We start from the raw sequence: 25,726 nt of genomic DNA on the forward strand, positions 1-25,726 counted from the left end.
CCGCCGATGACGTTAAAACCATCGATCTGTATCATGCCTTCGAGTCTAAACCCGTCTTGCAATTGGGGTTAGACAATGCGAGACATGTAGCTGAGAGCAGACAAAGCGCTCTATTCCAAATTCAGGCCTTCGTCAGTGATTGAACTGTCCCGAAAGCGTCGACGGGATGCTCTCATCCGCTGTTGAGTGATGTAGTATTTCGTGGGCAAAGTTGTCGCAACTGGATTTTGGAGGTGCTGCTCCCGACTTGCCTTGAGAATGCCACCAGCCCGTAAGGATTCCGCGGGCCCAGTTATAGAGAATCTCCAACACCCAGCATGTTGCCTGTGCCGCAGCGTAAGATTGATGTCCGAGGGTGGAGGTGGCTGAGGCTGAGTCGGTTCTTCGAGGTAAGCATCAATTGATCAAGGGGGCTGTGGCATTGATCACTTGGCAGAAACTCCTGATAAGAGGAGGAGTGAGATCTACCTGCTGGATTTTGACAAGATCTTCTCTTGTTCTGTTTTCATTTCCTACATATGCTTCTTCCCAGGAGGAAATAGTCTGGTTTCAATAATCATCGTAAACACGAGCATCATCGATCAGATTGTCGCGACGGCTCAACACACGCTTCTTGGCGTGTGAAACTCCATCAGATTTCCCATCCTCGAGTTTTGCAACGCATCAATCGAAACAAGTCCTCGCCATGGCCCATCCTCAGCATCCGGACCCAGGCCAATTTCAGACCTACCATGCAGCTCCCCCTCCTCCGCAGAGTGACGAGTGGAGAGAGGGCCTCTGTGGCTGCTGCAGCCCATGCGACACCTGCCTTCTGGGATGCATCATCCCCTGTTATCGTCAGTTTTCCACCGTCTTTGATTTTCAGCAGCAGAGAGGAAGAGAGACGGAGACTAGAACGCTGCCCTATGGCGTGTATGCAAATTCAGCTAGAATGCTAATACTTGAGATAGTCACCGGGCAAACGAGTGAGCGGATGAGGGACCCGACTATGGCCACCTTCAATCCCATAAACTCGGACTTTCTCATCAGTCTTGCCCTTCACTGCACTATTGGTTGCGGCTGGATGTAAGATTTTCCCCATCCCATGCCTCGCGTCACTCCTCCTCCCAAATCCATTGCGAGAGCACAGTTGTTAACCCTTCGTTTCCTTATAGCTGGACGATGATGAAGCGAACCGAAGTTCGCCAGGCATACGGCATCAAGGGAAGCGCAACGGGTGACTGCTGCACGGCGTACTGGTGCTCCTGCTGTGCCACCATCCAGCACGAGAAGGAGGTCGTCAACCGTACGGCGGGCGCTGTCGGGGTTGTTCTCCAGGGATACCAGGCACCCGCAAATATGCAGATGAAGCCCCAGTGAAGGAGTCCGTGTATTTCTGACCTGGTGGGATCATGGTCTGGTTATTGCCTTTGAAGTGGGTGCGAACAGGGTTGACGGCCGTTCATTCCAACCTCGCGCCTGCTTGAGTGGTGATTCCGGTCATTCAAGCTATTTTTCGTGTCTTCATATACCCAATTGATTAATCGAGATAATATGCTCGATCTATAACGCAATTCCTAAGGATAGCGCTGAATAGTCGCGGTCGAAATCGCAGTCGATCACGGAGCAGCCCCTGCAACAGGTCGTTGAAGTGAACTATCTCCAGCTACTAGCGGTAGTGATGATTGAAGCTGCCGACTACTAATTAAGAACTTCATTTGAAGAGGGACTTAAGAAATAAGGTAGAGACTAACAGTAAGACAGTGAGACCCTTCCGGCATCTACTAAATGGAGATATGCAAGGGACGGGCGATCCTCAGATCAACTTTGATCCTAATCCGCTGATCGGAATCGTTTGGCAGTCTTCATATAGCAAGCTGCTGCTTTTTCGCGTACCAACCTAAGCCCAGGACTCAGGATCCCACTCTTGCCAAACTATACCCACGCTCACGTACAGTTCCGGGTGTCAAGAAACCGAAACCCTCTGCTGTTTCTGGTCTCTCGATCTACCTGACGGGAGCCAATATCAACATCCAACTTTCCCGCCTCCGGAAGAAAGCCACGCCTATGATCCTCTTTAATTCTCCGCCCCGACCCCATTGGCCCGGCCCTCATTAACGGACGCCGCGGGTAGAGCAGCCAACACTGCGATTCACTTGTATTCCTTGATTAAAAACAAGGAACAAAGGTGAAGTTTGATTCTACCCCGGAGCATATTACCCGGGACTCCGCTACAGACAGGCAGACCGATGTATGGACAATGATCCATTCTCTCCAAGACCTTAATGCTGTCTTGGCTTGCCGCCGTTTGAGCACCTCCCAACCTTTTTATCCTTTTGTCCCGCACTTAGTCGCTCAATGCTCGCAATCCTGCAGATCGACCACCCCTACTCTATCCTGGAAAGAGAAGTAGAGTGGGACGGCCGAGAGCCGAGATCACGACCCCATTTCCTGTTTGCTGCGATTCGTTCGTTTAGGGCGTACACCACTGTATGTCATGTCGATCCGGGAGCGTGGATGGTCGGCGGGTTGCTGGGCGCCGGTGATGTGATGCTACCGCCCCTCATGGCTGCTGAACACCCCCGATTCTGTCCTTAGGTATGTACTGCAATATGCAAGTTTTTCATCTCACCTTGGGCTCATAGTTGGGCGCCAAGATGTCGTCTCACTTTCTTTCTCTCACCCTCACGCCGTCTCTCTCTCCCTCTACCCCGTTGTATACGTAAGTGTCAGCACCCCTTCCCACATCCCCTCCGATCTAGCTCACTTCTCAGGGATGCCGTTTTCGGTCTTGGAGGGAACGACAAGCAAGTCTCAAGGCAATAAAGAAGGGACAGGAAATATACATCGCCACCTAGGATTGGATAGATCCTGTTTTTCGTGAAACCCGTTCTCAGAATGGTGACCGTAAGCAAAGGCCTTCTCTTCTCCCTCCCACCACCTCGTAATAGTCTAGTTCGTTCCCATCCGCCACCAGCCACGTCCCATACACCCTGAAGCAGACTCTATCCCCACAATGTGGTAGTCGAACCCGGTCTTTCTCAAGGTCGAGGCGGGCTGCAACCCTTCTTTCCACCGGTTTCCTGGCGTGGGATTCCTTTCCTACTTTCTCCTTTTCCCCCCACTGGCTAGTTCCTGTTTCTTTTACCAGCCCTTCTCTTTTCAGTGCTACTCTGGAAAGAGGACTAGGCAGAGGTTTGTGGTTCGTTCGTTTTATGTTCATATATGTGTGAGAGAGTGTGTATCTCGTATACGACACCTCTGAGTCTCGCGCGTACAGCCTAGCGCACTACACAAACGGAGAATACCATCACCCTTCTCTTTCTGAGGTTCTCGCACAGGAGACACCTCGTCCTTTCCCTAAGTTTTGATTACCTCTTTCTGGATTTCTGGGATTTCCTGTTCTCGTGCCTTTGGAAACTCCCATTCCGCTCTCTTTTTATATTCTCCAGCCATCTATCACTTTCTTCCCAACCCTCGACTACTTCGACGTTAGTCATCCTGTGATATTCAAACATGACCGACACTCCCAAACTTGACAAGGTCAACGAGGTCATCCCAGAGGAAGAGACCAAGGATGCCACTCCAGCCGAAAGAGAAAAGTCCGAGAGCACTCCTCAAGAACCTACAGCGGTCTCCCCACCTGAGTCCACCATTGAAGATGGCAGAAAGACCCCTTCCGATCTAAGTGGTCGCAAGACCCCAGTGGACAACATGGACGGAAGGAAGACTCCCTCCTCTGACCTAGACGGCCGCAAAACCCCTTCCGACCTTGGAGGTCGCGCAACCCCGTCCGAACTCGAGGGCCGACGCACACCATCAACGCCCATCACCCCGCGCCAGGACCTCTCGCACATCGCCTCTCAGGACTCCATCCGCCGCAAACCCGTCCCGGCGCCGAGCTACGACACCTTGAGGGACCTGGCTGCCATGGACGGAACGAGGGTGTCGACGCCGAGGAATCCCCTGGAGAAGACCACTTACACCATCTTGCCGGAGCAGCTGGCTGAAAAGGCTCCCTCGACTCCGGATGCTACGCCGAGGACGCGCATTACGCTCCCTAGTCGGGAGAAGCCCAGGGGGTTTAAGCTGGATGTTAAGGCTTTGGCCACGGTTGACTTGAAGAGATTAGCGGAAGCCTGGTGCGTGGAGGTCGCTTGGTGGGGAGTTGCGCTACTTTGCTTCATCAGTAAGTGTCCGTCCGAGTGTAAAGCAACATGACCACATCTACCATCTCCTGGATCGGAGGTTGTAGCTAACGAATACGACCAACAGTCATCGCTGCTGTCCTCGGAGCTTACAACAACCACCCGCTAACCACTCTCCCCCTCAACCTCAACGCCTTCCTCGCCTTCTTCACCACAATCGCCACCGCCTCCTTCTTAATCCCTGTCTCCGAGTCTCTCTCCCAGTGGAAGTGGAACTACTTCCGCGCCGAGGACCGCTCCCTTTCCGACTTCCAGCTCTTCGACTCAGCGACCCGCTCTCCATCTGGCGGCGCCGTCCTGCTCGCCAAGCTAAAGCACACGCACATCGCCAGCGCCGGTGCGGCAATTGGCCTTCTCTCCTTGCTCACGGCTGCAGTGACCCAGGCTTCGATCGGGTACCGATCTAGTTTCGTCCCTCTCGGAACCGACGGGGGCGCTGCCGTCATCAAGGCTGCTAGGATTCTCGGTTCCGAGCAGGAGGGCGGATTCGGCGAGGGTATCCCGGACTCTCTAACACTCGACGTGGCACCTTTCAGGTTACCGATAACGTGCTCGACTTCGGAGTGCGATTTCCCTTCTTTTGAGAGTCTGGCAGTTTGTGCCAAGGTCAACGATGTTACATCTCGTCTTGGAAAGCCGCTTGCCAAGGGAAACAGCACTTCGAGTAATGGGGAGAAGAAGAAGGCATATAGCACGTCACTACCAGATGCAGCGAACTGCGTTATTGAGGCGGACGGACAGTTTAATGTCCTTGCTTGCAAGACGAACGGGTCGACGACTCTATCTTTCGATGGTGATGACGACCTGAAGAAAACGGCCATTTACTCAATGCCCATAATTTATTCGAACGCCGAGGGCTCGGAAACTTCGCTAAATGTCAAGTTCGAAGCTGTCGAAGTTCTCTTCCATCTATGCCTTAACAGCTACGAAACTAAGGTATCTGGCGGCCGCGCAGATGTCAAAGTGACTGGATCTTCATACTCGTTGGGCTCAGAGTCCGCAGACAGAGAGGTGGCTGTCAACTGTTCCATGGTTAGGGAAGACGATGATGCTACACGGGGTAACAACTGCACGGTTTCAAAGAGCGTTCCCTCCGATGCCTTTATGGAGCTTCGGGGTCCGAGGGGCGATGAGGACGTGTTCAAGGCGCATTTTGCGACGCTTGAAGATATGGCGCTAACTATGAACGAAGCCATCAGCGGTCTCTATGTCCGCAAGGTCGGGGAGGATGGGAAGAAGGAAACCAATAATGTTGGATCACATATCCAACACATTGCGGAGTCTATAATCTTCAACGGTGATCGAGACAAGCAAAAAGAAAGACTAACAAGAATGGCTGATAACATCGCCGTCAGCCTCACCAACGCGTAAGTCTTCTCATATTCTTCTTTTTTCTCACTCTTCCGCCATGCTCTCCACTAACATCATGTTTGACATAGTATTGCCGCAAAACAATTCGCCGCCTCACCTCCAACCGCCAACCCAATAACCGGCACCGCCCTCCTCCCCGAAACCCGCATCACTATCCGCTGGGGCGCCCTCACCCTCCTCATCCTCCAACTCATAGGCGCCCTCTTCTTCCTAATCTACACGGCTGTGGCGACGCAGCTAGCCGGGTGCGAGGTGTTCAAGAGTTCGGCTCTCGCGGCGCTGTTCGCCCTCGAGGAGGACTGTAGAGGCGTCGCCGGGGGTCTTGAGTCGGTGGCAGGGATGAGGAGGAAGGCGAGGGTTATGCTTGTTCGGTTGAGGGATGAGGCTATTGTTTTGGCGGGGGAGGAGACTGGGGGTTCTGGCGTTGCGGTTAATGGTAATGGCAGGTCGAAGTCTAAAGAGGAGATCTAAGGAAAAATGAGGCAAGGAAAAAGAAAAGGGGGGTTCTTTGTCTTCCAAGTTTTATTTGATGTTACGATTTTTTGGTCGTCTCTTTTTCTTCTTCGATTCTATTTTATTTCTTCGATTCTATGTGAATAGTTTATTGATGTGTTTTCAACTTTTTTATAATTTTGGAACGAAGATCATGACGGCTCAAAGGGACTGAGAGACTTGGTTTGGCGGAGCAGAGGACAGATGGAAAGGGGACGGTGGATCAATCAATGGAAATCGATACTGACTGAAGGTTTGGGAAAGTTGGTCGCTCTCTTGTCCCCTATTACCCTCATGGTTAGCCCCTCGATGAGGCCATGATACAGAAAGATGGCTGACGGAATGAGGGTTCATTTCACGATCTTACATATTTGCCCTTCTCGAGGCCCAAAGTAGATGACATGGTCGTTGTTGATGTCCTACTCTATGTAAGCGGGGAACGCATAGGTCGCACCCGTGCCCGCCACGAAGTTACTCCGATTCTAAATAGTGACACGTCACGTCTGTCAGTTTCATGACTTCGTCCTCGGAGCTGAGGAACCCCTCGGCGTGTCGCCCTGGTCGCCGATGCGCTAGATTACGCTGTCGTGATCTGTGGGTATGACGGAGGCGACGCCGCAGTCCGGGCTTGGGAGTTGGCTTGGTTGGTTTAGGTGTAGCCTTGTTTCATGTTGGTGATGCGTACGCCCGTGGCGTAAGCCCCATCATACCACTTTGTCCGCCCCGCTGTGCTTAAATAGCCAGTACTGTCGTCTTATAATGGGGAGGCTGCCGATCCCTCCGATATACATTTACTCCAAGGTCATCGACCCAAGCCCAGTCCGTCTCATAAAGGAAAATGATTCGAATTCGAAGGACCACCGTCGGTAAAATGACAGACCAATGCGCTCCATGCAGGCTGAACCGCATGGTGGTCCGACGGCCCATCTTGTAGTGGGAAACCTCGTACAGGTCTTCGCCATTGCCAGCTCGAGTGCGCAGTGATCGGAAAAGGGGTGTCCTCCAAAGCGTCCCCATGATTTGATTAATTAGGCTTGGGTCGACGTTGTCAGAGGTAGTTTCATTATAGAAGTCGTTTCCGCACTGCGGGTACAGACCGTCACAGAGTATCCACGGTGTGGAGGCGCCATTGGCCGCATTTCGGATTTGCTGGGGAACGCACCAGTCAATGGACTGGACTGGACATACCCTGGCAAGGGCCTAGCAACCCTTTGCTACGGGACGGGGTCTAATCGATACCGGACATCTCCTTCTCGAGCCTGGCATGTCTAACGTATTGAAATTACGCATATCAGCAACGGTGGACCCCTTCCCCTGTAGAAAGGCTTACTATACTTCGTGTGTTAGTGTTAATTTCGGCGACGGGCTATTGCTAATAGGGTATAGGGATATCGGCTTCACGATGCCTGGTTCGTATGGTTTGCATATCGGGCTAGGATGGATACGGCATGACCTCCGTGGAGCTGTTTCGGCGGGGTTGGAGGCATATGGTCCGACATGGGGTGAAGCGGTGTGAAGAGGTGTCTTCCCATGAGCAGTAGTAGGCCGCTAAGGCGGTACGGGCTATCGTCGTATAGTGCATCTCCAGTTCGATGAGTCCCAGTACCATGGACTTTCCACGCATCACTACTACTACAAATATGTAATGTCACTCTTTACGAAGTATAGGAATGCCACCTTCCTCTTCAATGACCCCAGTGATTTTCTAGACGGCGAACGGGCGGTTTAAATGCTACGTCGGGGAACCACACATGTCACACCAACCGTTGCACTTCAGACCCTTCACGGGGAAGGTCATCCAAGCTAAGGCTGACATATCATACCCCTCCACAAACTAGGCGGCGGCGACGTTACTGAATCGGGATCTGGTGTCTACCAAAATTGTGGGGTTAACCAGGGTTCCTCGTTTAGTGCGTGTCTGAGCAAAGCTTATTTAGGTGGCAACTACTTCTTGTTTTAGCTTCTGGGATATAGTTAGGCCGTTATCGCAACACTAACTGGGAAGCGACACTCCTAAATAGGGATGATATCTGTCAGGAAGGCAGAGTTGACCAGGGTTGCGTACAGTAGCTCACAGGCCTTTCACGCATCCCTCGTTTAGTGCGTGTCTGATCAAAGTTTACTAGTATAGAGGCGTGGCAACGGTGTTTTGTCCCTGATAATAACCCATCCCCTCGTTTTGCTGTAGATGTGAGTACTAGTTGTAGCCCTGGACTCTTCATCATGCCATGATGCCACCATGCTAGCTGATGGAGCCAGCCACCCCTGGACTAAACTAACGCACTGTTAACACTAGTTCCTTGGATGCCCCTGTGCGGGGAGAGCATATCCGGTGCAGGCACATACATCCTTTGGCGACCCGGAGTGCAGGAATGGATACCATGCGAGCCGATAAAACCCCACAAAATCCCGCCTCCTAGGTCCTGGCACTGGCTCATCTACATCTTCACCCGCAGGTTACATTATATCTCCATTATTAGGGCCCAACTTCAACACGACGTAGGCTTCAGAGCCTTGACCACGGTGCCAGTCCATGCCCCAAGAACTCGACGCTGCCGACGCTCAATGGACATCCCACAAGACGTGCCCGTTCACAAGAGCGGTAGACTTGACCGGAGCCATGAGGTATTCATCGTGCAGACGGTCTTTGTCGTGATGGCGGGGATATGCGTCCTCATCCGAGCATACATCAAGTGCTTCGTTATCAAGCTTAATTTGCTTGATGACTACCTAATCTATGGTGCTGCGGTAGGCCTTCAGTGCCCATTCCGAAACAATCAAAAGGTGTTACACTACATATACTAATATCGATCGGTCCATCAGCTTGGTTACATTGTCTATAGCGCAATCGTCATAGACGGGTCCCATAATGGTGCGCTAGGAAAGCACCCTAGCCTTGATATTTCAACTGATGATGCTGCCCGAGCTCTCCGAACCTGGTATCTCACTATGGTGCTATACCCACCAATTACATTCGCTATTCGAGCATCGGTCTGCGTGTTGCTCTTTCGTATCAACACAAAGAGGATCTGCTACTGGATTATCTGGGTCAACCTTATAGTCGGCGCTATATGCTGTATTACCTTCTTCTTCATCCTCTTGTTTCAGTGCAGTCCCCTTAATTATTTCTGGCGCCAGGTTTATGGGGAGAGTGGACGCTGCTATAACAGGTCGATAGTTACCACTTCGACATCTGTATATAGCGTTCTTTCAGCCTTGTCCGATTGGTGTTTGGGTCTTCTACCCATTGCAATACTCTGGTCGGTCCAAATCAACCTCCGAACCAAGGTAGCCATAGCAAGTCTCCTGAGCTTGGGAATGATGTATGCACGGCAGATCCTATCTCTGAGTTTACCATTGCTAACATCACATCCTTTCCAGTGCCGGTATTGTTCTCATTGTGCGCATCACGTACATCACACGACTACAGCCAGGTCTGCGCTTCCTATACGAGGCAACGTGGGTCAATCCCTTCCTGACTCCAGTCGTTTCTCTTGATAAGTCTAACAGTTCGTTCCCAGTGATGTTGCCATTTGGTCCGTAATGGAAGCGGCCCTGGGTATCACCGCCTCCTGCGTCGCTACATTCCGACCACTATTCAAAAGCTGTGGCTTCGGCTGGCACTCACGGAAAAGGGACCGTTCGTCTCATTACCAGCTCCAGCAGGAGCCGCGGGACGGCTTTTCGCGTACCACCAAGCCCGCAACTGCCGGCTTTGGGCCTGCCTCCGATATCATCAATGATAAGAGTGACCACGATGGCTCTGAACACGAGCTCACTATTCGCAAGACGGGGAAAATAGACGTCACGTCTGTGACAGAGGAGTATCCCAATCCTCCGGTCTCGAGCCCCAGAAAGAAGGCGTTTGATAAGGATTTGCCAGACTTGGCCGGAAGGGCACGATCTTACGACTGGACGTATGCAACGGATCCGGAGGATATGATGGTATATAATAATAGGGAAACGGTTTAGTGGGATCAATCGATATTTTACATTAATGAACAGTATTTTGGACGTGAAGTGATTGCAAAATATGAAGCCTCGGAAATGGCCGTGAGCGGCCGATGCCGTCGTACGCATCAGTAGACCATGCTGGAATCGTCTTACGCTGTGGTTGAGCAGATTTAGCCCCTAGCATTAGCCATACCCCAATTTTGGGGCAGTATATCAGGGAAGTGGAAGCTTGCAAGCGGACTTGTTGCACTGAGGACGGGATGGAGATGCGGAATTTCGATTTCTGATTCCTCCAAATTTCGTCACGTGCCGGCGTCGCGGCCCCACCCTGTCCTATTTTCGGTGTGAGTCGTAGAAATATCAAGTACTACTTCTCTCCCCAAGCTTGTCTTCGATTCCACGCCGATACAACTTCTCATCACCGTGCCTCCCCGGCCTCGTTGGAGCCCTCAATTTCGGAAATGCTATATCCGAACCAATCGCGGAAATGCCGCAATTGAGAGCGTCAATGCCGAGCTTTGACGGGCGCAGACTTCACCCAACTTTGGCAGCCAGCACAACCTGTCAAGCAGCGATATTCCAGTCAAGCTTTCATGTCACTCCAATCCGAGAGGGAGGAAAGGGAGGATGGTAATTAGAGGTACTCCAGACATCCTAACATCTTAACGAACTTTCGCTAAAATCGAAATTGTGACTCATGCCGCAGTATCACTTCCATTGTCCTTCCAATCTAAACGCTCTCGATGAACAGTTGACAAGCAACCAGCTTCGATAACGAGGATCGACGGTGAGCGACGAGAACTGACAATAACTACATAAAGGCAGCTACCAGTTCACCTGGAAGTGGGGTTGAAGAGCAGGGGAATGACGCTTGCACAGGTCGAGACCAACGTCGTGTCGAATCCGGGAATCGCGGCTGGCCTTCCTCACACTTCTCGGCGTTCTTGACCCTCCTCGTACGAGCAAAATGCGTCATCTAGTGCGGCCGTTTCTACAAGCGTCCAACCATGCCACTACCGACCAGGATTATACGGCAGGTGTTGGCGGGGAAGGAGCTGCGCTCCAGTTGTCCATACCCATGCCCACCTCCACGATCGCCGGGATAGCGGGCAGACAGATGCTGAAAATAGAAACGGAAGGATTTATCCAGTTTGAACGCGAGGCAACATGCTACACCTGCAGAGCCCTGCCTCGTTATGAGACACTTGTCCTTTTGGACTTTACAAGTACTCCGTGGCGATGCCTTTCACGTGCCTTTACCTGGAAGAAATGGGTTGCTGGAAGCTAAAGAGAGATGAACGTACCTCGCAGGGGATTCACACCCTTGCGATAAAGCCTGCTGGGAATCGTCTCGGACGCGCATTTCACATGGATTCGTGTAGCCATTGCAGTAAGAGAGGTCGAATTGAAGCTAGGAGACTGGAGGGCCAATATGCTAGAGAGGCGGTTCATGAAATACTTGCGTCCTGACTGAAAAAGGCCCGTACAATACAGTTAGGCTAGGACACCAGTACATAGTATAAACACTAGTTGTGTTAAGTACTTTGCTAAACGCTACCTTGCTCGGTTCAACTTTACTACCCCTACCCGATGCGAGCAGCCCCATGCCTATTCCAGCCTTGATAGTAGGCAACTGCGGCGTTGGAGTCGGGTAGTGTCACAAATGAAGATTCATCACATTTCCAACATACTCTCTCTGTAACGTCTTGGGTACCTTCATGGGTCACGGCATTCAATAGTTATACCAGATATTGGTACACATGGTCGTCTGCTGCCACCCAAACTGCACATCGCCAGAGAGCCCTTCTAAAGCCCCTCGGGTATCTGACTGAATCACAAGGTCACGGTATTCTATTACACTTGAAGAGCAAGCCACTAACCAAATGGATGCCGCAAATGCGGGATGGCCCCTACATCGTAGAAGCTTGGACGAGATTCCTAGCTCTGGGTGATAAAACAGAAGTATAAAGTAGTCGCTCCCCCCAGACCCCTCTGTTCAATAAAGGACCAAATATATTATCATAAATCATCAAGAAGAGGAGGAGCCCTCAAGGATGCCCGCGCTTCTTGGACTCTCCTCTCCAACTGATCAAAAGGAACGTTCTTGCTTCCCTCTGGCATATTGATGCTAGAGTTTTTGCCCTCAACATACCATGTTAGATGATCCGAAAAGCTTCTCTGCAACCAAACACTGTATAAGTTATTAAAAGGTTGACTGTCCATTCTAAGAAGAAAAGAACTAAATCTTTCTTCTGGTAAGGCTGACAGCCGACGCAAGGCCTCCGCTGCCGCCGACCGGACATGACCATCAGGATCTTTCAATACTGCCACAAACCCTTCCAGGATGGCCTCAGGCAGCACCAGCTGCCTACCTAACGCCCGCGTCGCCCGCCACCGCACATCCCTGTCGGGATCTTTCAATAGTGCCGCAAGGCCTTGTAGGAGGATAGCCTCGGGCAGCGCTGGCTGTTGACCTAAGGCTGCCGCTGCCGCCGACCGGACATGACTATTAGGATCTTTCAACAGTGCCGCGAGCCCTTCCAGGATGGCTTCGGGCAGTACTGGCTGCTTACCCAAGGCCTCTGTTACTGCTATCCTATACTGGATATGACAGTTGGGATCTTTTAATAGTGCTGCAAGCCCTTGCAGGACAGCCTCAGGCAGCGTTGGCTGCCAACCTAAGGCCACCTCTGCTATAGACCAGATATCCCAGTTGGGATCTTTCAATCGTACTGCAAGCCCTTCTAGGATGGCCTCAGGCAGCGCTGGCTGCCTACCCAAGGCCCTCGCCACCTCCTGCCGGACATCCTTATCGGGATCTTTTAATAGTACGACAAGCTCTTGTAGGATGGCCTCGGGCAGTGCTGGCTGCCGACCTAAGGCTACTGCCACTGAAGACCGGACATCCCTATTAGGATCTTTCAATAGTACTACAAGCTCTTGCAGGATAGCTTCTGGTAGTGCTGGCTGCTGACCTAAGGCTGCCACCGCTGCAGACTGGACATCCCCATTAGGATCTTTTAATAATGCTACAAGCTCTTGCAGGATGGCCTCAGGCAGCGCTGGCTTCCTACCTAAGGCCCGCGCTGCCCACCACCAGATACCCTTATGGGGATCTTTTAATAGTGCCACAAGTCCTTGCAGGATGACCTCAGGCAGTATCAGCTGCTGACCTAAGGCCTCTGCTGCGCTATACCGGACAACCCCATTAAGATCTTTCAATAGTGCTGCAAGCCCTTGCAGGATGGCCTCAGGTAGTGCTGACTGCCAACCTAAGGCTACTGCTGCAGCAGACCGGACATGACTATTAGGATCTTTCAACAGTGCCGCGAGCCCTTGCAGGATGGCTTCGGGCAGTACTGGCTGCTTACCCAAGGCTGCTGCCGCCTGCCACCGGACATGACTGTCGGGATCTTTCAGTAGTGCCGTGAGCCCTTGCAGGACGGCCTCCGGCAAATCTTCACGAGGACGCTCGAATACTGTGAGTGCTGCTTTCTTTAAGCTTCCTGAAATGTTGTCTCCCAAACAGGAAGCTGCATACCCCATGATGGTTGGTGAAAGTTTTGGTCTTGCCGTCAGCGCGCCTAGAATTTTCATTTGTACGTCCTCAGATTCATTCTGTAAGACATCCTTCAGGATTGGTTCTGGGAATTCCATCTCGGCTGCTAACTGTGAAAGTCCTCGTCCGTTGAATTCAAAGTTGCATTCAAACGAGAGCCACTGCTTTAATTGACCTTCTAGATGCTCTCGAAGCCTGTTAAAATTTGAGGTCTCCTGCGACGGAACCACTTCGCTCAGGCAGTGCATGACCAGCCGTTGATGCACTGGACCCAAGAGGTCGCGCGGCTGGTCCTCGATCGTGCGGAAGAGGCGGTAGAGTTGCGCATCACCGCCATTGGCTTGAAGCAAGCCGGCGACGAAACGCCAAAAAATGTCGTAGCGTGCGTTGTATTTCTCCTTCCGTAGGAATTCTTCAGCATTGGTCTCTCGGACGCCTTTAGCAATGGCTCTCTCTTGTCCACTGCTTAGTTTTAGACAGGTGAGCTGCCCCCCAGATGTCCACTGCCGTACAAAATACCGTGCCGCAAAATACTCTTGGAATGTCAAGTGTAAGAAGTGATAACTTCGGCTGCTGTGTTCAGCGGATGGATCTGACGTTCGGAGGAAAGAGAGGCGTGGGAGAGTCTTATCGACTAAGAAAGTCGTCGCGAGGGGTTTATAATTCCTAGCTATATCCCTCCGATGCCTTGCCTCGAAGTCTATTACATCGTTATGCAGTCCAGTAAAGGCAAGGCCCTCAAGAAAATAAATCTCATCCTTGACGATGTCTTCGATCTCGGACGGATCAGAATCCTGGATATGAGAATAGGTCACCGGCTCTCCATTATCTTTCTTCTCCAATCGCAAGACATCCTTCTTCCACAACCGATGCTCGATGGCTTGGTATATAGCCGTCATGGTCTGTAGCATAGGGTTGCGACTGAAGCCTTCATCCCAGGTAAAGCAGAGCGCGTCCAGTTGAATGGGGATCCGCACGAGACCCTGAACGAGCAAACGATGTTGAAGAAACGACTGAATCTCGACGACTTTCCGTCGATCGCCGAGCGTCTTTTCGATGTACTCTTTTACTTGATCTGGGTAGAACCCGATCGTTTCCAGTTCGAGGTCGAGAGGGTGAAGATCAGGCGGAAGCGACCCGTATGGGCGAGACGTGATGATGACGTTGGGCTGATTTAAAAGAGTTGTGAGAAGCCGGAACATGCTGTCGTCGGAGTGTAGGTCCCGGGCTACTTCATCCAGACCATCGAGGATAAATAGGGTTTTCCCACGTTTTCTACCCTCGATAGCACGCCATAATTCTTCAGCGAGGAGCCGGCCCTTGCTGGATTCGATGAAATACTCGTGGTAAAAGAGCTCTGCAAGGTCGCATTCTAGGGGTTTCCAAGTCTTCAGCCTCCGCAACGGCACCCAGAGTATGCGGTCGAACAAGTCGTTCCATGTGCCGCGGATAAAATCATGGACAATCTTTTTGCACAAGGTAGTCTTCCCAACTCCGGCTCGTCCTCGGATCAAGATTCTTCTTGGTTTTGTCTCATGGCCGTGGCGACCTTTGCGTGGGTTGAAGAGGGTCGGCAGCTCGACCTGAATGTTCTTGTCCGGTGTCTCGGTCTTCAGTCGAGCATGGAGTGAAAACGGGGAGGACTGAAGCGGTGTATCTCCTTTTTCTGGTCCTTCCTCGGAGCGGGCTGCATCGCGGCCGGGCTGCTCCACAATGGCGAGATTGATATAGCACTGATCTATTGGCAGCTGGTCGCCCGAGAGTCGTTCAATTTTGAGCCTGCCCTCAGTGTAGTGTTTGTCGCGTATCCAGGCGTCCGCTTCGTCGAGCACTGAATTTGTGCGAATATAACGCAGGATTATTGCAATCTTCCTGGTAACAGCAATGTACCCCGGATCGTCAGACCCCGAGAATTTGTTCATGAGGACATGGGTCCGGTCAAGGGCAACTGGATCCAAGACGATATCGAGACGGGCAGAGCTACTATCAACCAACTAGAGAGATGTTAGAAACCCAGCTTATATCTCAAGAGCTCCAACTTACTAGCTTTGGTTCCTTGAGCCTGTCCGCCAACCAAGGAGGCAACCCCTTTCGCAAAAGGTTGCTCTTCTTTTTTTCATAGAATATAGCCATCTGGCAGGTGTCGCGTTGCCGGTATTCGTGCGTGAACTCCCCCACGAGCTCCTCGAGAAACTGCGTCGACTCCTTGACGCTATCCAGCAGTTTAGTTGTTACTGATCGTCCTGCGAGGGCTGCGCAGCGTTCCATAAATGTAACCGCTACTCCAGCGATATCCTGGAACGCGGTCCCTCTGAACGGCGTAGCAAGGAAAACGATGCCCCTAGTCGCTCTCCACAGAGAATGATAGTCGCTATTCTGCTTGGCGGCGATAACCAGGGCCTGGATAAGGATAATACCGCCGAGGCATGAGGCGATAAACAGGATCGGCCGATCTTTTTTCTTATGACGTTCAGATTGTATACTCAACAGCAAGCCTCTGGCAAGCTCTTTGATTGTCATCTGGATTGTATCTTGGTCTACGAAAAGACCGGCTGGCCAGTCGCAGGTGAGAATTCGCGCCGGCCCCACCACTGCAGACAGCATCCCCTGATCCGCCAGCCAGTTGACTTCGGATACATGGGAACTGTTGCCGTCTCTGGATCCATTGCGGCCTTGGGGCTTCCAGATCCATGTATCGGGCGATTTCGTATCCAGGCCATGGATGGCAATGATGTCGACGTCCGATTCAGCCTTGTTCTGGGGACGGCTAACGAGACGAAGAGGGACCTGTTCCATTGTTTCTGTGGATCGAATTGGGGCATTGGTTCCGGGGTCGGCCTCGACGGGAGACCTGGTCGCTTGTGGGATGGAGGGCGGAACGTGAATATTGGTAGCATTGGAAGAGGCGTTCGAAACCTCCCAAATGGGCACGGTGGCCAGCCCACGAGGCGAAGCACTTGGGGTTGTTACCAGGGACCCGGAAACAGGCGGGCTCGCATCAACCGGAATTATGCTATCTATTAAATCTCGATCAATAGTTAGCAGATTGGAGTTTGGGAGATGTTGAGAGGGCACTACGCCCCGGCACTATACCTGGCGGTAATGGCTCATGCGGGGCGCTGCGGTTCCTAGTTAGGCTCTCTTTTATATTCGTTGTCCCATCCTTCAAGAGCTTCCTTAGGGTTTTCATGGTCTCGCAGCTGGACCCGACATCAATTGCTTCTTGCGGTGGTAGGAGAACTGTACAAAGCCGTTGGTAGATGATCGGAGTAAGTTAGAAAGACGGTGTTAGGATGGCGGAAATGGCAGCGTTCCAGCCAAGCAAGTAGTTTAGTGGGTGAGATGGCAGCTGGTGATGGATCAAAGAGGGTGTCTGACATGAAACTGCTTTTCGTGCGCGACGAAGTGCAGAATGCTTGGGCTCGACGTTGGAACCCTTGTCGACGAGGCTCTCATTGCGGGGTCGCCAGGCGGCGAAGCTGAACCACGCTGCACCACCAGCGCGTCTACATCCAATCATTTCCAAGCCCATCAGGTCGGGCCGCAACATCCAGGACCGATCACTAACTTCTGCGACCGCGAATCGCGTAAGCTGCGGCGCGTGGGCGCGACCCGACGAAACCTCCTCGGCCCACACGAACCCATCCAGCAAGACCTGTCAACAGCGTCAGGTCGCGTCGTTCCTCGTGCTTGACGCTCCCGGCGTCAACACAAGACGACGGAAACGGAGGACGGACTGTAAGGCAACAGAGTCCAGTCTCCATCCGTCGTTATGGGCTGGCCCGTCCGCTAACAGGTTACGTGCAGTCGCTCCATTTTCCATGCGATTCTGGAAGGCGAAGGCCGAGAGCCGCGACGCCTTCTCGATCCGACCTTGAGCAGCTCCTTGTTGGCCGTGCGGCGCAGCTTCCATGGCTCCGCAAGACCCCCGACTCTGGCCGGTAAGCTGGCAGCCGCAACGGCGTTCGAAAGTGTCTCTGCCTACGCTCTAACAACGTGCGCTCCAGCTCGCAACCAAGGTGCTTGGGAGCCCGAATGGCACCGCGGATGCCTTGCCGGCTTCCTACCACTACTATGAGGGCGCCGGGAGGAGGAAGCGCCGCATCGTCGGCAATCCAGCTCACGACGTGGCACACTTCCTAGACACGGAACTGTCCCTCGGAGACCTGGGCGAGATGCGGAAGCATCTCTGGTTTGCCGGCTCACGGCGCCCCGCCACGCAGCTGCACCTGCTGGTCGCCATGGGCCGACGGATCGTCGTCGCCGACCGGATGGACCTGCACCTCCTCTGGGCCGGCGACGGGAGGCTCTTTCTCAAGCCCGTTCCGAGCTTTCTTCTCGATCCTGGCTTTGGGCGGAGCCACCTGAAGTGTCCTGATGGCTGTGCGTGCCGAGATCCCCTGCCGCCCTCGTGCCGCGCGGACCCGCGGAGAGTCGCCCTGGGCTTCCTCTACACGTACGCCTGTCTCGTATCGTCAGAGACCGACTTCTTCGTGGCCAACGAAACGCGCCTCTTGCCTCGCAAGGCAGACGACTCGACCATCGAATGGGCAGCGTGGAAGGAACTGGCTAGGGAGCTCCTCGGAAAGCACGACCCCGACAGCGTCCACCCGCGCTTCCTGCGCGCTGAGCTCCGCCTGTCCCGCATCAACGCCATCCACCGCCTCACCCGCCTCCCGCCCCTCAACCCGTACCTCCGCGGCAGGAATAACTACAGCAGCCTCTTCCGCGACAACCTCGCCTGGATGGGCTCTTCCGCCGTCTTCATCGTCTTGGTGCTGACCGCGATGCAGGTCGGCCTCGCTACGGAACGGCTGCGGGTAGACGCCGCCTTCCAGCGGGCGTCGTACGGCTTCACCGCCTTTGCCATCCTAGCGCCCATGTGCGCGTTAGGCCTGGTCGTCCTGGGGGCGCTATTTAATCTCGTCAAGGACCTGCCGTTGCTTCTTGGGGATCTGACGGCGCAACTACGGGCACCTCGCACCCCGAAGACTGGAAGTGGGCTCGATCCGGAAACGTAATCCGAAGATGCAGCTGCCGACGCACATGGCCATCCATCTCAGTCTGACGCTCATATACCCTCAAGGGATACCGGAGCCCCTTCGATTAGCGGTCGAGATGAGACGACCAGTGATCTAGAGGAGTCATCGATATTTACTCCGTGGTTAAGGTAAAGGCGAGTTCGAACGTGCGTTTAGTCTCATCCGACAAAAGCGGCACCCTCGACACCTCCACCTAAAGTTATGTTGCAACTTCTTCGAGGATTCTAAATCCTCGCTCTCGGCTTTTGGAGGACGGATTTTACAGACGCTTACACTCCATGAACTAAGAACTCGTCCCGGCGTTCACCATACACTTCTTCTCTTGCGGTGCTCTTAGGCCCATCGTCTCGATGTCACGTCAGAGCGACCGGTTCCACGCTCATAGAGCCTCACTTAGACAGCATCTACCGTGAACATAATACAGATCCGAAAAGAAAAGCCGCAGAAGTAGGGTAGAACTCTCAACGACGAATCCAATACACATCCTAGTCATCCTATCCTGCCACCGAGCACATAAGCGTCCCCTCAAGCCCACTGGTCAAACCACCTAACAGCCTGGAAGAAGGCTGACTCCTTGGCGAACTTCTCCTCGGGGCTCGACAAGTTGGCACGAACGCCGAAGCCGTGGTTGGTGCTGCTGTACAAGCTCAGCTGATAGGGGACGCCGGCATCTTTGAGCAGACCCTCGATCTCGACCCGGCGATCGGCAGTGAGCAAGCTATCAGTTTCTACCGGGGAAAACCACAGACATTAGCAGACGAGAAAGAAATAAGAAGAATGAGAGAAACCAACTCACCGGCAAAAGCAATGCTCGAAGCAACCGTAACGTTCGAAATCTCATCATCCCCCAAATTACTCGGATGCGCCGCAAACACCGCACTAGCACCCTTTCCCTCAGCCCCGAACCTAAACGCAAACCGTCCGCCGAAACAGTACCCCGTAACCCCGAAGCGCTTCACGCCCAGCTCGTCGCGAAGGTACGCGATGGCCTCTTCGATGCGGGCGTCGACGGTCTCGGGCCCGTTGTCGGCCAGGAACTGCTGGATGTCCCAGCCCGGTTGGTTGAGATCGGAGGGCGCGGGCGAGCCGGCGAAGAGGTCGGGGGCTACGGTGAGGAAGCCGGCGCGGGAGAAGCTGTCGGCGAGACTGTGGTGCTTTTGTTAGGCGGGTTTTGTTTTCTTGGCGTAGACATGTCTTTTGTTTTGGGGGAGTCAGGGCTTTTTCTTTCTTACAGCTTGTTCTCGTTCAGTTGGATGCCGAAGACATCGGTGAGGTAGAGGACGGCGACGTCTCCATACTCGCCCTCGGGCTGAGCGACGTAGAGTGTGACTGCGCGAGCATCTTAGCATCAAAACCGCCGACTTATGACTTCGCATGTAAAGAAGGATTAAAAAGTTCGGAGGAGATCTACTTACGATCGCCAGAAGTGACCTCTTCACCAATCGGATCGCCCTCATGAGCGATAATGGAACTATCACCGCCCGCTCCGGCAAGCACGCGGGAAGCAGCGCAAAGCGCAAGCAAAGTCTTGATGGTAAACATAACCTTTTATCTTCTCCTCGTTCTATTCTCTTCACGTAAAACCAGAATAGCAAGCTGGGATAAAGGACAATCGTGATTGCAAAAATGAAATGAAAAGGGACTTGGAAGACGGCATCCTCTCTCTTCTATAACTCCGAGCCCGACTAACATTGATCCTTTCATTTGCATAAAGTGCTCTCCAAAACAACACTTACATACAAACGCCATAATATACCGGTATTTACCATCCAGTATCTCAACCCACAAGCTCGAGTTGTCTAGCGTAGCTCCCTCCCCCGCTCCTACGGAGAAGACGTGATCCGTGACAAAAAGTAGCTGAGTGGGGAGCGGGAGACTCACCGGCATGCAAGGGGTTTTGGATGAACCAGACCTTCCAATCGAGGGGGGAAACGGACCTGAGTCAATCTCATATGGTTAGGAATGGCGAAATCTTGTTTTCAATTTCCACGTCGGGAAATAATAGCTCTGCACCGGACTCTTTCTCGGCTAAAGGTATCGGGATGCCGTCAAATGTAGGCGAGGGGACTGTGATATACCCTACCTAATCCCGTGTATGACCGGAGAAGGATGCCTACTAGGAATTGCCTCGTGAAAGAAGTATCAGGATCTTAAACTTGTTTGAAGGTCTGGTCGGAAACTACCATGAAAAATCCAAACGACTAGAAAGACCAAACTAGAACCGACCGGTTGTGGCGCTTGCTCGCCGAGCGTGGCCGAAAAGAAGTAATGCCCTCTAGCGAGAAGTAAAAGATGCATACTATGTCGTGCAATGTTTATTTCAAACATGAGGTATCCTTCGCCGCCCGATCTCTCACGGTTTATCCAATGGATCCGTTACATGTGCTCACCACCAGAACCCGCTACCCTTCGAGCACTTGAATGTCTACAGGACTACGCAACCCTGAATGGACACGCGATGTTTACCAAGGAGTAGGGGAAGAGCATCAATCAGGAGAGCTCATTTCTAATGGGAATGTGAATGACAGCTACAGATAACGAATGAGGGTCGGATCTTTAAGACTTGACACAATCCACATCGCTGTCGCCCCGAGAGAAAATAGAAGCATTTGCATGTGTATGTAAGGCAAAAGGTGATTCATGCCTCTCAAAAGAGATTCGACCAAGTGGATTAACGATGTGACCCGTCTAGTTACAATACACCTTCATCCCGTCTGCCCTCCAAAAAAAGAGAGGCAAGTCAGGATGGTACAAAAAAGGTCGCAGAAGAGAAAAAGGAAAAAAAGAAAAAGAAAAAGAATAAAAGCCAAATAGTAAAATGATATTTCCCTCAGATTGCCCAACGCCTAGTTTTCCCTCCCTTCAAAAGGCCGTGTCGCGCTGCATATTTGTAACATAAAAGTTTTCATTGTAACAATCCGGAAAGGCAAAACTGTCTCCGGGGACAAGAACAGACATGTTTCTCTATTTTCAAAAAAGTGAAGGAAAAAAAAAATGGTTTTCTTGCGTGGGTGGCCGGGGAGAGATGGTTCCCCAGGCATTGACGATCATACACAAACGGGCGTTTCTTTCTTTCTTTCTTTCTTTCTTGTGCGAGGATGCAGAGCGAATAAAACTTGCCTCTTGAGCTCTTCACAACTCTGTTGCATGTCTCATAAGAGATGTGTGTTCAAAAACACTCTTGCCGACCGGAAGCCAATTGCTGGCACGCTCTTAAGCAGCAAGGATGGCATCGTTGAAGGCGGTGACGACGGCATCACCATCGCCAACACCGAGACCCTGGTCCTTGAGGAGCTGCTGAGCATCGCGGCAGGCGGAGATGGCAGCGTCGTTGGCACCGCAGATGTTGTTGAGGTCGTCGCAGATGCGGTTGACGATGATGTCAGGGTTAAGAGCCTCCTGCTGGTTGGCGGCGATGGTGGGCTCGTTGGACTGGAAGGTGAACTCGGTGTCGGGACGTCCGCCGAGACCACCAGCGAAGAAGATGGTGGGGTCGCAGGTTCCGAAGTCGACGGCACCGTTGTCGGCGGCGGCGCCATCGTCGGCAGCGGCATCGTCGGCAGCCTCCCCGTTGTCAGTAACAACGCCAGCACAAGCGTCATTATTACCTACAGTAGCGGCATCATCAGCCGCAGCATCATCAGCAGCAGCATTGCCCGCCGCGGCATCGTTGTTGTTGGCAGCGTCGCCAGCAGCAGCACCGTTACCGGCGCCGGCGTTGGCACCGGTGGTGAGGCCAGCGAGGTCCACCTGGTTACCGGCGGCGTCGACAGCGAAGAAGTTGGTGAAGCCCTGAGCGATGGCGAGCTCGGCAACGGAGATACCGGTAGCATCGAAGGGGGTCTGGACGGACTGGGCCGAGTTGGCGTTCTCGATGTCCGAGCCGTCTACGGCGGGGTCAAAGAGAGGGAGGATACCACGGAGGGCCTCGGTGGCGGGGAGGGAGGCATCGGCGCAAATGTTGCCAGTGTCGACAGCGAAGGGATTGAAGTTCTGCTCAGCGGCAACGACGCCGATGGCGGCATCGAGGACCTGCTGGTCATCACCGAGCTGGGTGACGATGTCGTCGGCAAGTTGGAGCTATACACTTGTTAGTGACTTGACTTCATTTCTTCTATGCTGGAACAGGACTCGACTTACCTTGGCACAGGGGTTGGCGGCGGCAAGGAGGACGCCGGGAACCTGGCCGGAGAGGGTTCCAGCAGCACCGGGAGCACCGAAGTTGCTGAGAGCCTGGACGGCAGCGGAGGCGAGACCCTCCTGGCCGAATCGAGCCTCGACGTAGGCGATGGCGAGAGAGATGATGGCAAGCTTGGCGGCAGACATTTTGACTGATATTGTCTTTTTATTTTTTAATCTTTTCAAACTTCAAAAAAAAAGTGGTAAAGAAACGTAGGATCGAAGACCGGCTGGCGGTGTAGTTGGATCAAGTAAAGAATGTATAGGCACGAAGGGAACGAAAGAAGGGCGTTCACAGAACTGCAAAAGAAGGAAAGGCAGAATTGAAGAAGACGGTTTTGGTCGATTGAGCTGAAGAAGGGAAGGAAAAAAAGAAGGAATTCCAGGTTGATCGTCGATAGGAAACCACGAAATATATATACAGAGATTTCGAGCGACGTCAAGCTCGACGGCGGCTAAACAATCTGGAGATGTCGAGGGCGATCCAAGGGGACTCGGTCATGACGACGGCCGTGCTCTCGCTTCGGATTGCTGAGATCCAGCCCTTGGACTGCGAACCTACCCAGACAATCGCATCGTGGGTGAAGAAGTGGGAGTTTGAAGTGGCGACCCATGGACGGGAGAGCCCCCAGCGACGATCATACAGGTGCGAAGTACGGCCGTCATGCTTGAGACCGGCACGGCATGAACGTCACAGGCCGCTATTTTGGGACGCTGTCAGGAGGCAATGCGTACTTCATAAGTTGGCAGGCCAGCAAGGTGTGGAGAAGGGGCCTGCCATCCCAGATTGAGCCCCGATCCTTAACCCCAGATGCAGGCACCGAGCAAGTTACAAAGCGTCGAAGCGACGGATCGAATGTTCCACCCAACAGGGGGATGTAGGAGCAACCGCCGTGATTAGTAGTACTACTACTAGAAACACACAGGGTCAGCTGTGTGGCCTCGTCTGACGTCGAGCCTGTGTCCTGGGGATGAGGACCCTGTGCTGGAGGTCTGAGAGCCGGTTGGCAGGCCGAACCTGTTGCACTGCAGGGACGCCGTGCTACGGTCTCTCCGTGGTGAAGAAACGGGACCTTCGGGCCTGGCTCCGGTATTGGCCTGGCCTGCTCACGGTTGCACTATCAGTGTCTTCGTCATCACGACTCGATCTTCAGCGGTTAAGTAGTAGACGCATTCTGGCCCATCAATCGTGTCCCTGATTATCGCGTCTTCATCTCGCTGAAAGTCCATCGTACATCATTTGGTACATCATTCATAGTCCTTTCCCGTTTTGTACTTGACATTAAACGTACGAAGTACTCCACTTCGTATTTTGTCTAGTTCCTCAGGTTCGCAGAGAGGCTTTCGTCCCTCCTTCTGGACTTCGAGAATTGGGGGGACATGACACTTAGACGGGAAGGTTCCCTCGGTTAAAGCTGGCGTTTCAGGGGAGGCGTAGGCGAAGTATTGGTACATGCCCTGGCCAGATTTGAGACGAGGGTGGGCACTCTAACAATTATTGTGGGGTATTGATACCTAGACCCTTACTTTACCTAACATCAGCTGGCACAAAGCTACTTCGTAGAGTTGGGAGAGGCGAGCCAGAATTATTACCACTGTGTTAATACATCATCCCTCTGCGAAAGCACTAGGAGCAAGAGGACTCGATACGGTGCGGGGAACCGATATTAAAAGAATCACATGACCACGTACCAGTCCCAAAACTCTGTGCTTGTTTCCCTTGAACTGGGATCGCTCTTCAGCCCCTGCGCAATTTTGGATGAAGACCAACTTAACCGAACACGTCCTCGCCAAGTTTTGGGCCGTTTTTGGTCCAAGGAGGCTCGGATCCGCACCGATCAAACCGTGTCGTCGGCGTCAACAGGGATATCTGAGACGATTTCGAGACTCGCCTGCCAAGTAACCCGACCTCCGTTTTCCTTTGTTTCCCTGTTTCTCTTTTTTTTTTTTTTTTTTTTCGTCCCTTCACCTCCTCAGAGTAAGTTTAGCCTTTCTTGGACAGCTTGATCAGGGCCATCCTCGATTAGATCGATCGCTGGCGCCGCTCATCGCTTCACGAATAAGCTTACAAGCCAGCCAAACGCAGCAAAACCTGGGCGTCAACCTTCTGATGTGCGCACATCCCTCAAGCCCACTTCGAAACGACCTGACGTTTTAATCCCTTTTTTATCTGCCTCGAATCTCTCTCATGCGTCCCAGACTTTTTTTGGTCTGCGCTTGCCAGCTCGTTCCTGTTGGCTGATGTCTCCCAAATTCCCTCCCCACAGCCACGGCCTGACACTCACACTCCCTCCCACTTATTCGGTTAGATCCGATCTGGATTGGTTAGTCCGGAGACCAGGGTGAAGAGAAAGTGCAGATTCCAGATGGTTTTGTGATATACTGGCGTCTCTTCGTATACGGGCACATGCCAACACCAGAACTCCGCTCTGTCCTCTGCCAGATTTTTGTGTTTCCCTCTGCTCAGATCGGGAGATCTATGAATACCTTGTGGAGAGCATTTTGCTTGGATTCACGATCGCCATCGGTATCCAATGCTCATACACGAGGTCGGTAGTTAAACTGACTTACGCTACACACTTACCAAGAGCACCCATCGATCCTCAACCACTGGTTGGCCAAGCGGTCATCGCTCCCTCACTCGTCTTAAGAGAACATCATAACCCTGCCCCCGTCGAATCTCGGGGCGCAGATCCCATGCTTTGACAGTTGCCCCCACCACTATTTCTTCGACAATTGGACCATCCTGTTCACTCTCGGTCTGATGGCCATCCGATTTTCTGAGCTTCGACTGTTTGAGCTTTGGTTGGGCATGCCGGGGAAGGGGGGCAAGCCAAGGCCCCCCCGTCAGACCCCCCTCCACCTATCACCCTTCCTGCCAAACGCAACACTGCGACATAACTTTCCTGACACATGCACGTGTACCCACATCTGCCCCAAGA

At 52.8% G+C, this 25,726-nt stretch overlaps 6 protein-coding genes across 6 annotated transcripts; 3 read left to right on the top strand and 3 right to left on the bottom strand.

The window, feature by feature from the left end:
• Positions 1-3,495: 3,495 nt before the first annotated feature.
• Positions 3,496-6,029, top strand: SAPIO_CDS7646 (uncharacterized protein; the record flags this gene model as incomplete). The annotated part of the gene is made up of 3 exons (XM_016789463.1): positions 3,496-4,168; positions 4,255-5,554; positions 5,627-6,029. 3 exons carry the CDS (start codon positions 3,496-3,498, stop codon positions 6,027-6,029), a joined length of 2,376 nt encoding a protein of 791 aa, XP_016641290.1.
• Positions 6,030-9,368: 3,339 nt separating this feature from the next.
• SAPIO_CDS7647 (uncharacterized protein) lies at positions 9,369-10,022 on the top strand (the record flags this gene model as incomplete). Its single annotated transcript, XM_016789464.1, has 3 exons — positions 9,369-9,373; positions 9,432-9,509; positions 9,572-10,022. 3 exons carry the CDS (start codon positions 9,369-9,371, stop codon positions 10,020-10,022), a joined length of 534 nt encoding a protein of 177 aa, XP_016641291.1.
• Positions 10,023-11,736: 1,714 nt separating this feature from the next.
• Positions 11,737-16,753, bottom strand: SAPIO_CDS7648 (uncharacterized protein; the record flags this gene model as incomplete). The annotated part of the gene is made up of 5 exons (XM_016789465.1): positions 11,737-11,832; positions 12,157-12,182; positions 12,377-15,557; positions 15,607-16,580; positions 16,657-16,753. 5 exons carry the CDS (start codon positions 16,751-16,753, stop codon positions 11,737-11,739), a joined length of 4,374 nt encoding a protein of 1,457 aa, XP_016641292.1.
• A 721-nt stretch (positions 16,754-17,474) lies between these two features.
• Positions 17,475-18,584, top strand: SAPIO_CDS7649 (uncharacterized protein; the record flags this gene model as incomplete). The annotated part of the gene is made up of 2 exons (XM_016789466.1): positions 17,475-17,504; positions 17,571-18,584. 2 exons carry the CDS (start codon positions 17,475-17,477, stop codon positions 18,582-18,584), a joined length of 1,044 nt encoding a protein of 347 aa, XP_016641293.1.
• Positions 18,585-19,130: 546 nt separating this feature from the next.
• On the bottom strand, positions 19,131-20,147 carry SAPIO_CDS7650 (uncharacterized protein; the record flags this gene model as incomplete). Its single annotated transcript, XM_016789467.1, has 4 exons — positions 19,131-19,333; positions 19,402-19,751; positions 19,838-19,934; positions 20,021-20,147. 4 exons carry the CDS (start codon positions 20,145-20,147, stop codon positions 19,131-19,133), a joined length of 777 nt encoding a protein of 258 aa, XP_016641294.1.
• Positions 20,148-21,818: 1,671 nt separating this feature from the next.
• On the bottom strand, positions 21,819-22,931 carry SAPIO_CDS7651 (Uncharacterized protein; the record flags this gene model as incomplete). The annotated part of the gene is made up of 2 exons (XM_016789468.1): positions 21,819-22,685; positions 22,746-22,931. 2 exons carry the CDS (start codon positions 22,929-22,931, stop codon positions 21,819-21,821), a joined length of 1,053 nt encoding a protein of 350 aa, XP_016641295.1.
• Between the last annotated feature and the right edge of the window lie 2,795 nt (positions 22,932-25,726).

This window comes from Scedosporium apiospermum (assembly GCF_000732125.1).
Source record: "Scedosporium apiospermum strain IHEM 14462 chromosome Unknown SEQ_SAPIO_0110, whole genome shotgun sequence".
NCBI classification, from domain to species: Eukaryota; Fungi; Ascomycota; class Sordariomycetes; order Microascales; family Microascaceae; genus Scedosporium; species Scedosporium apiospermum.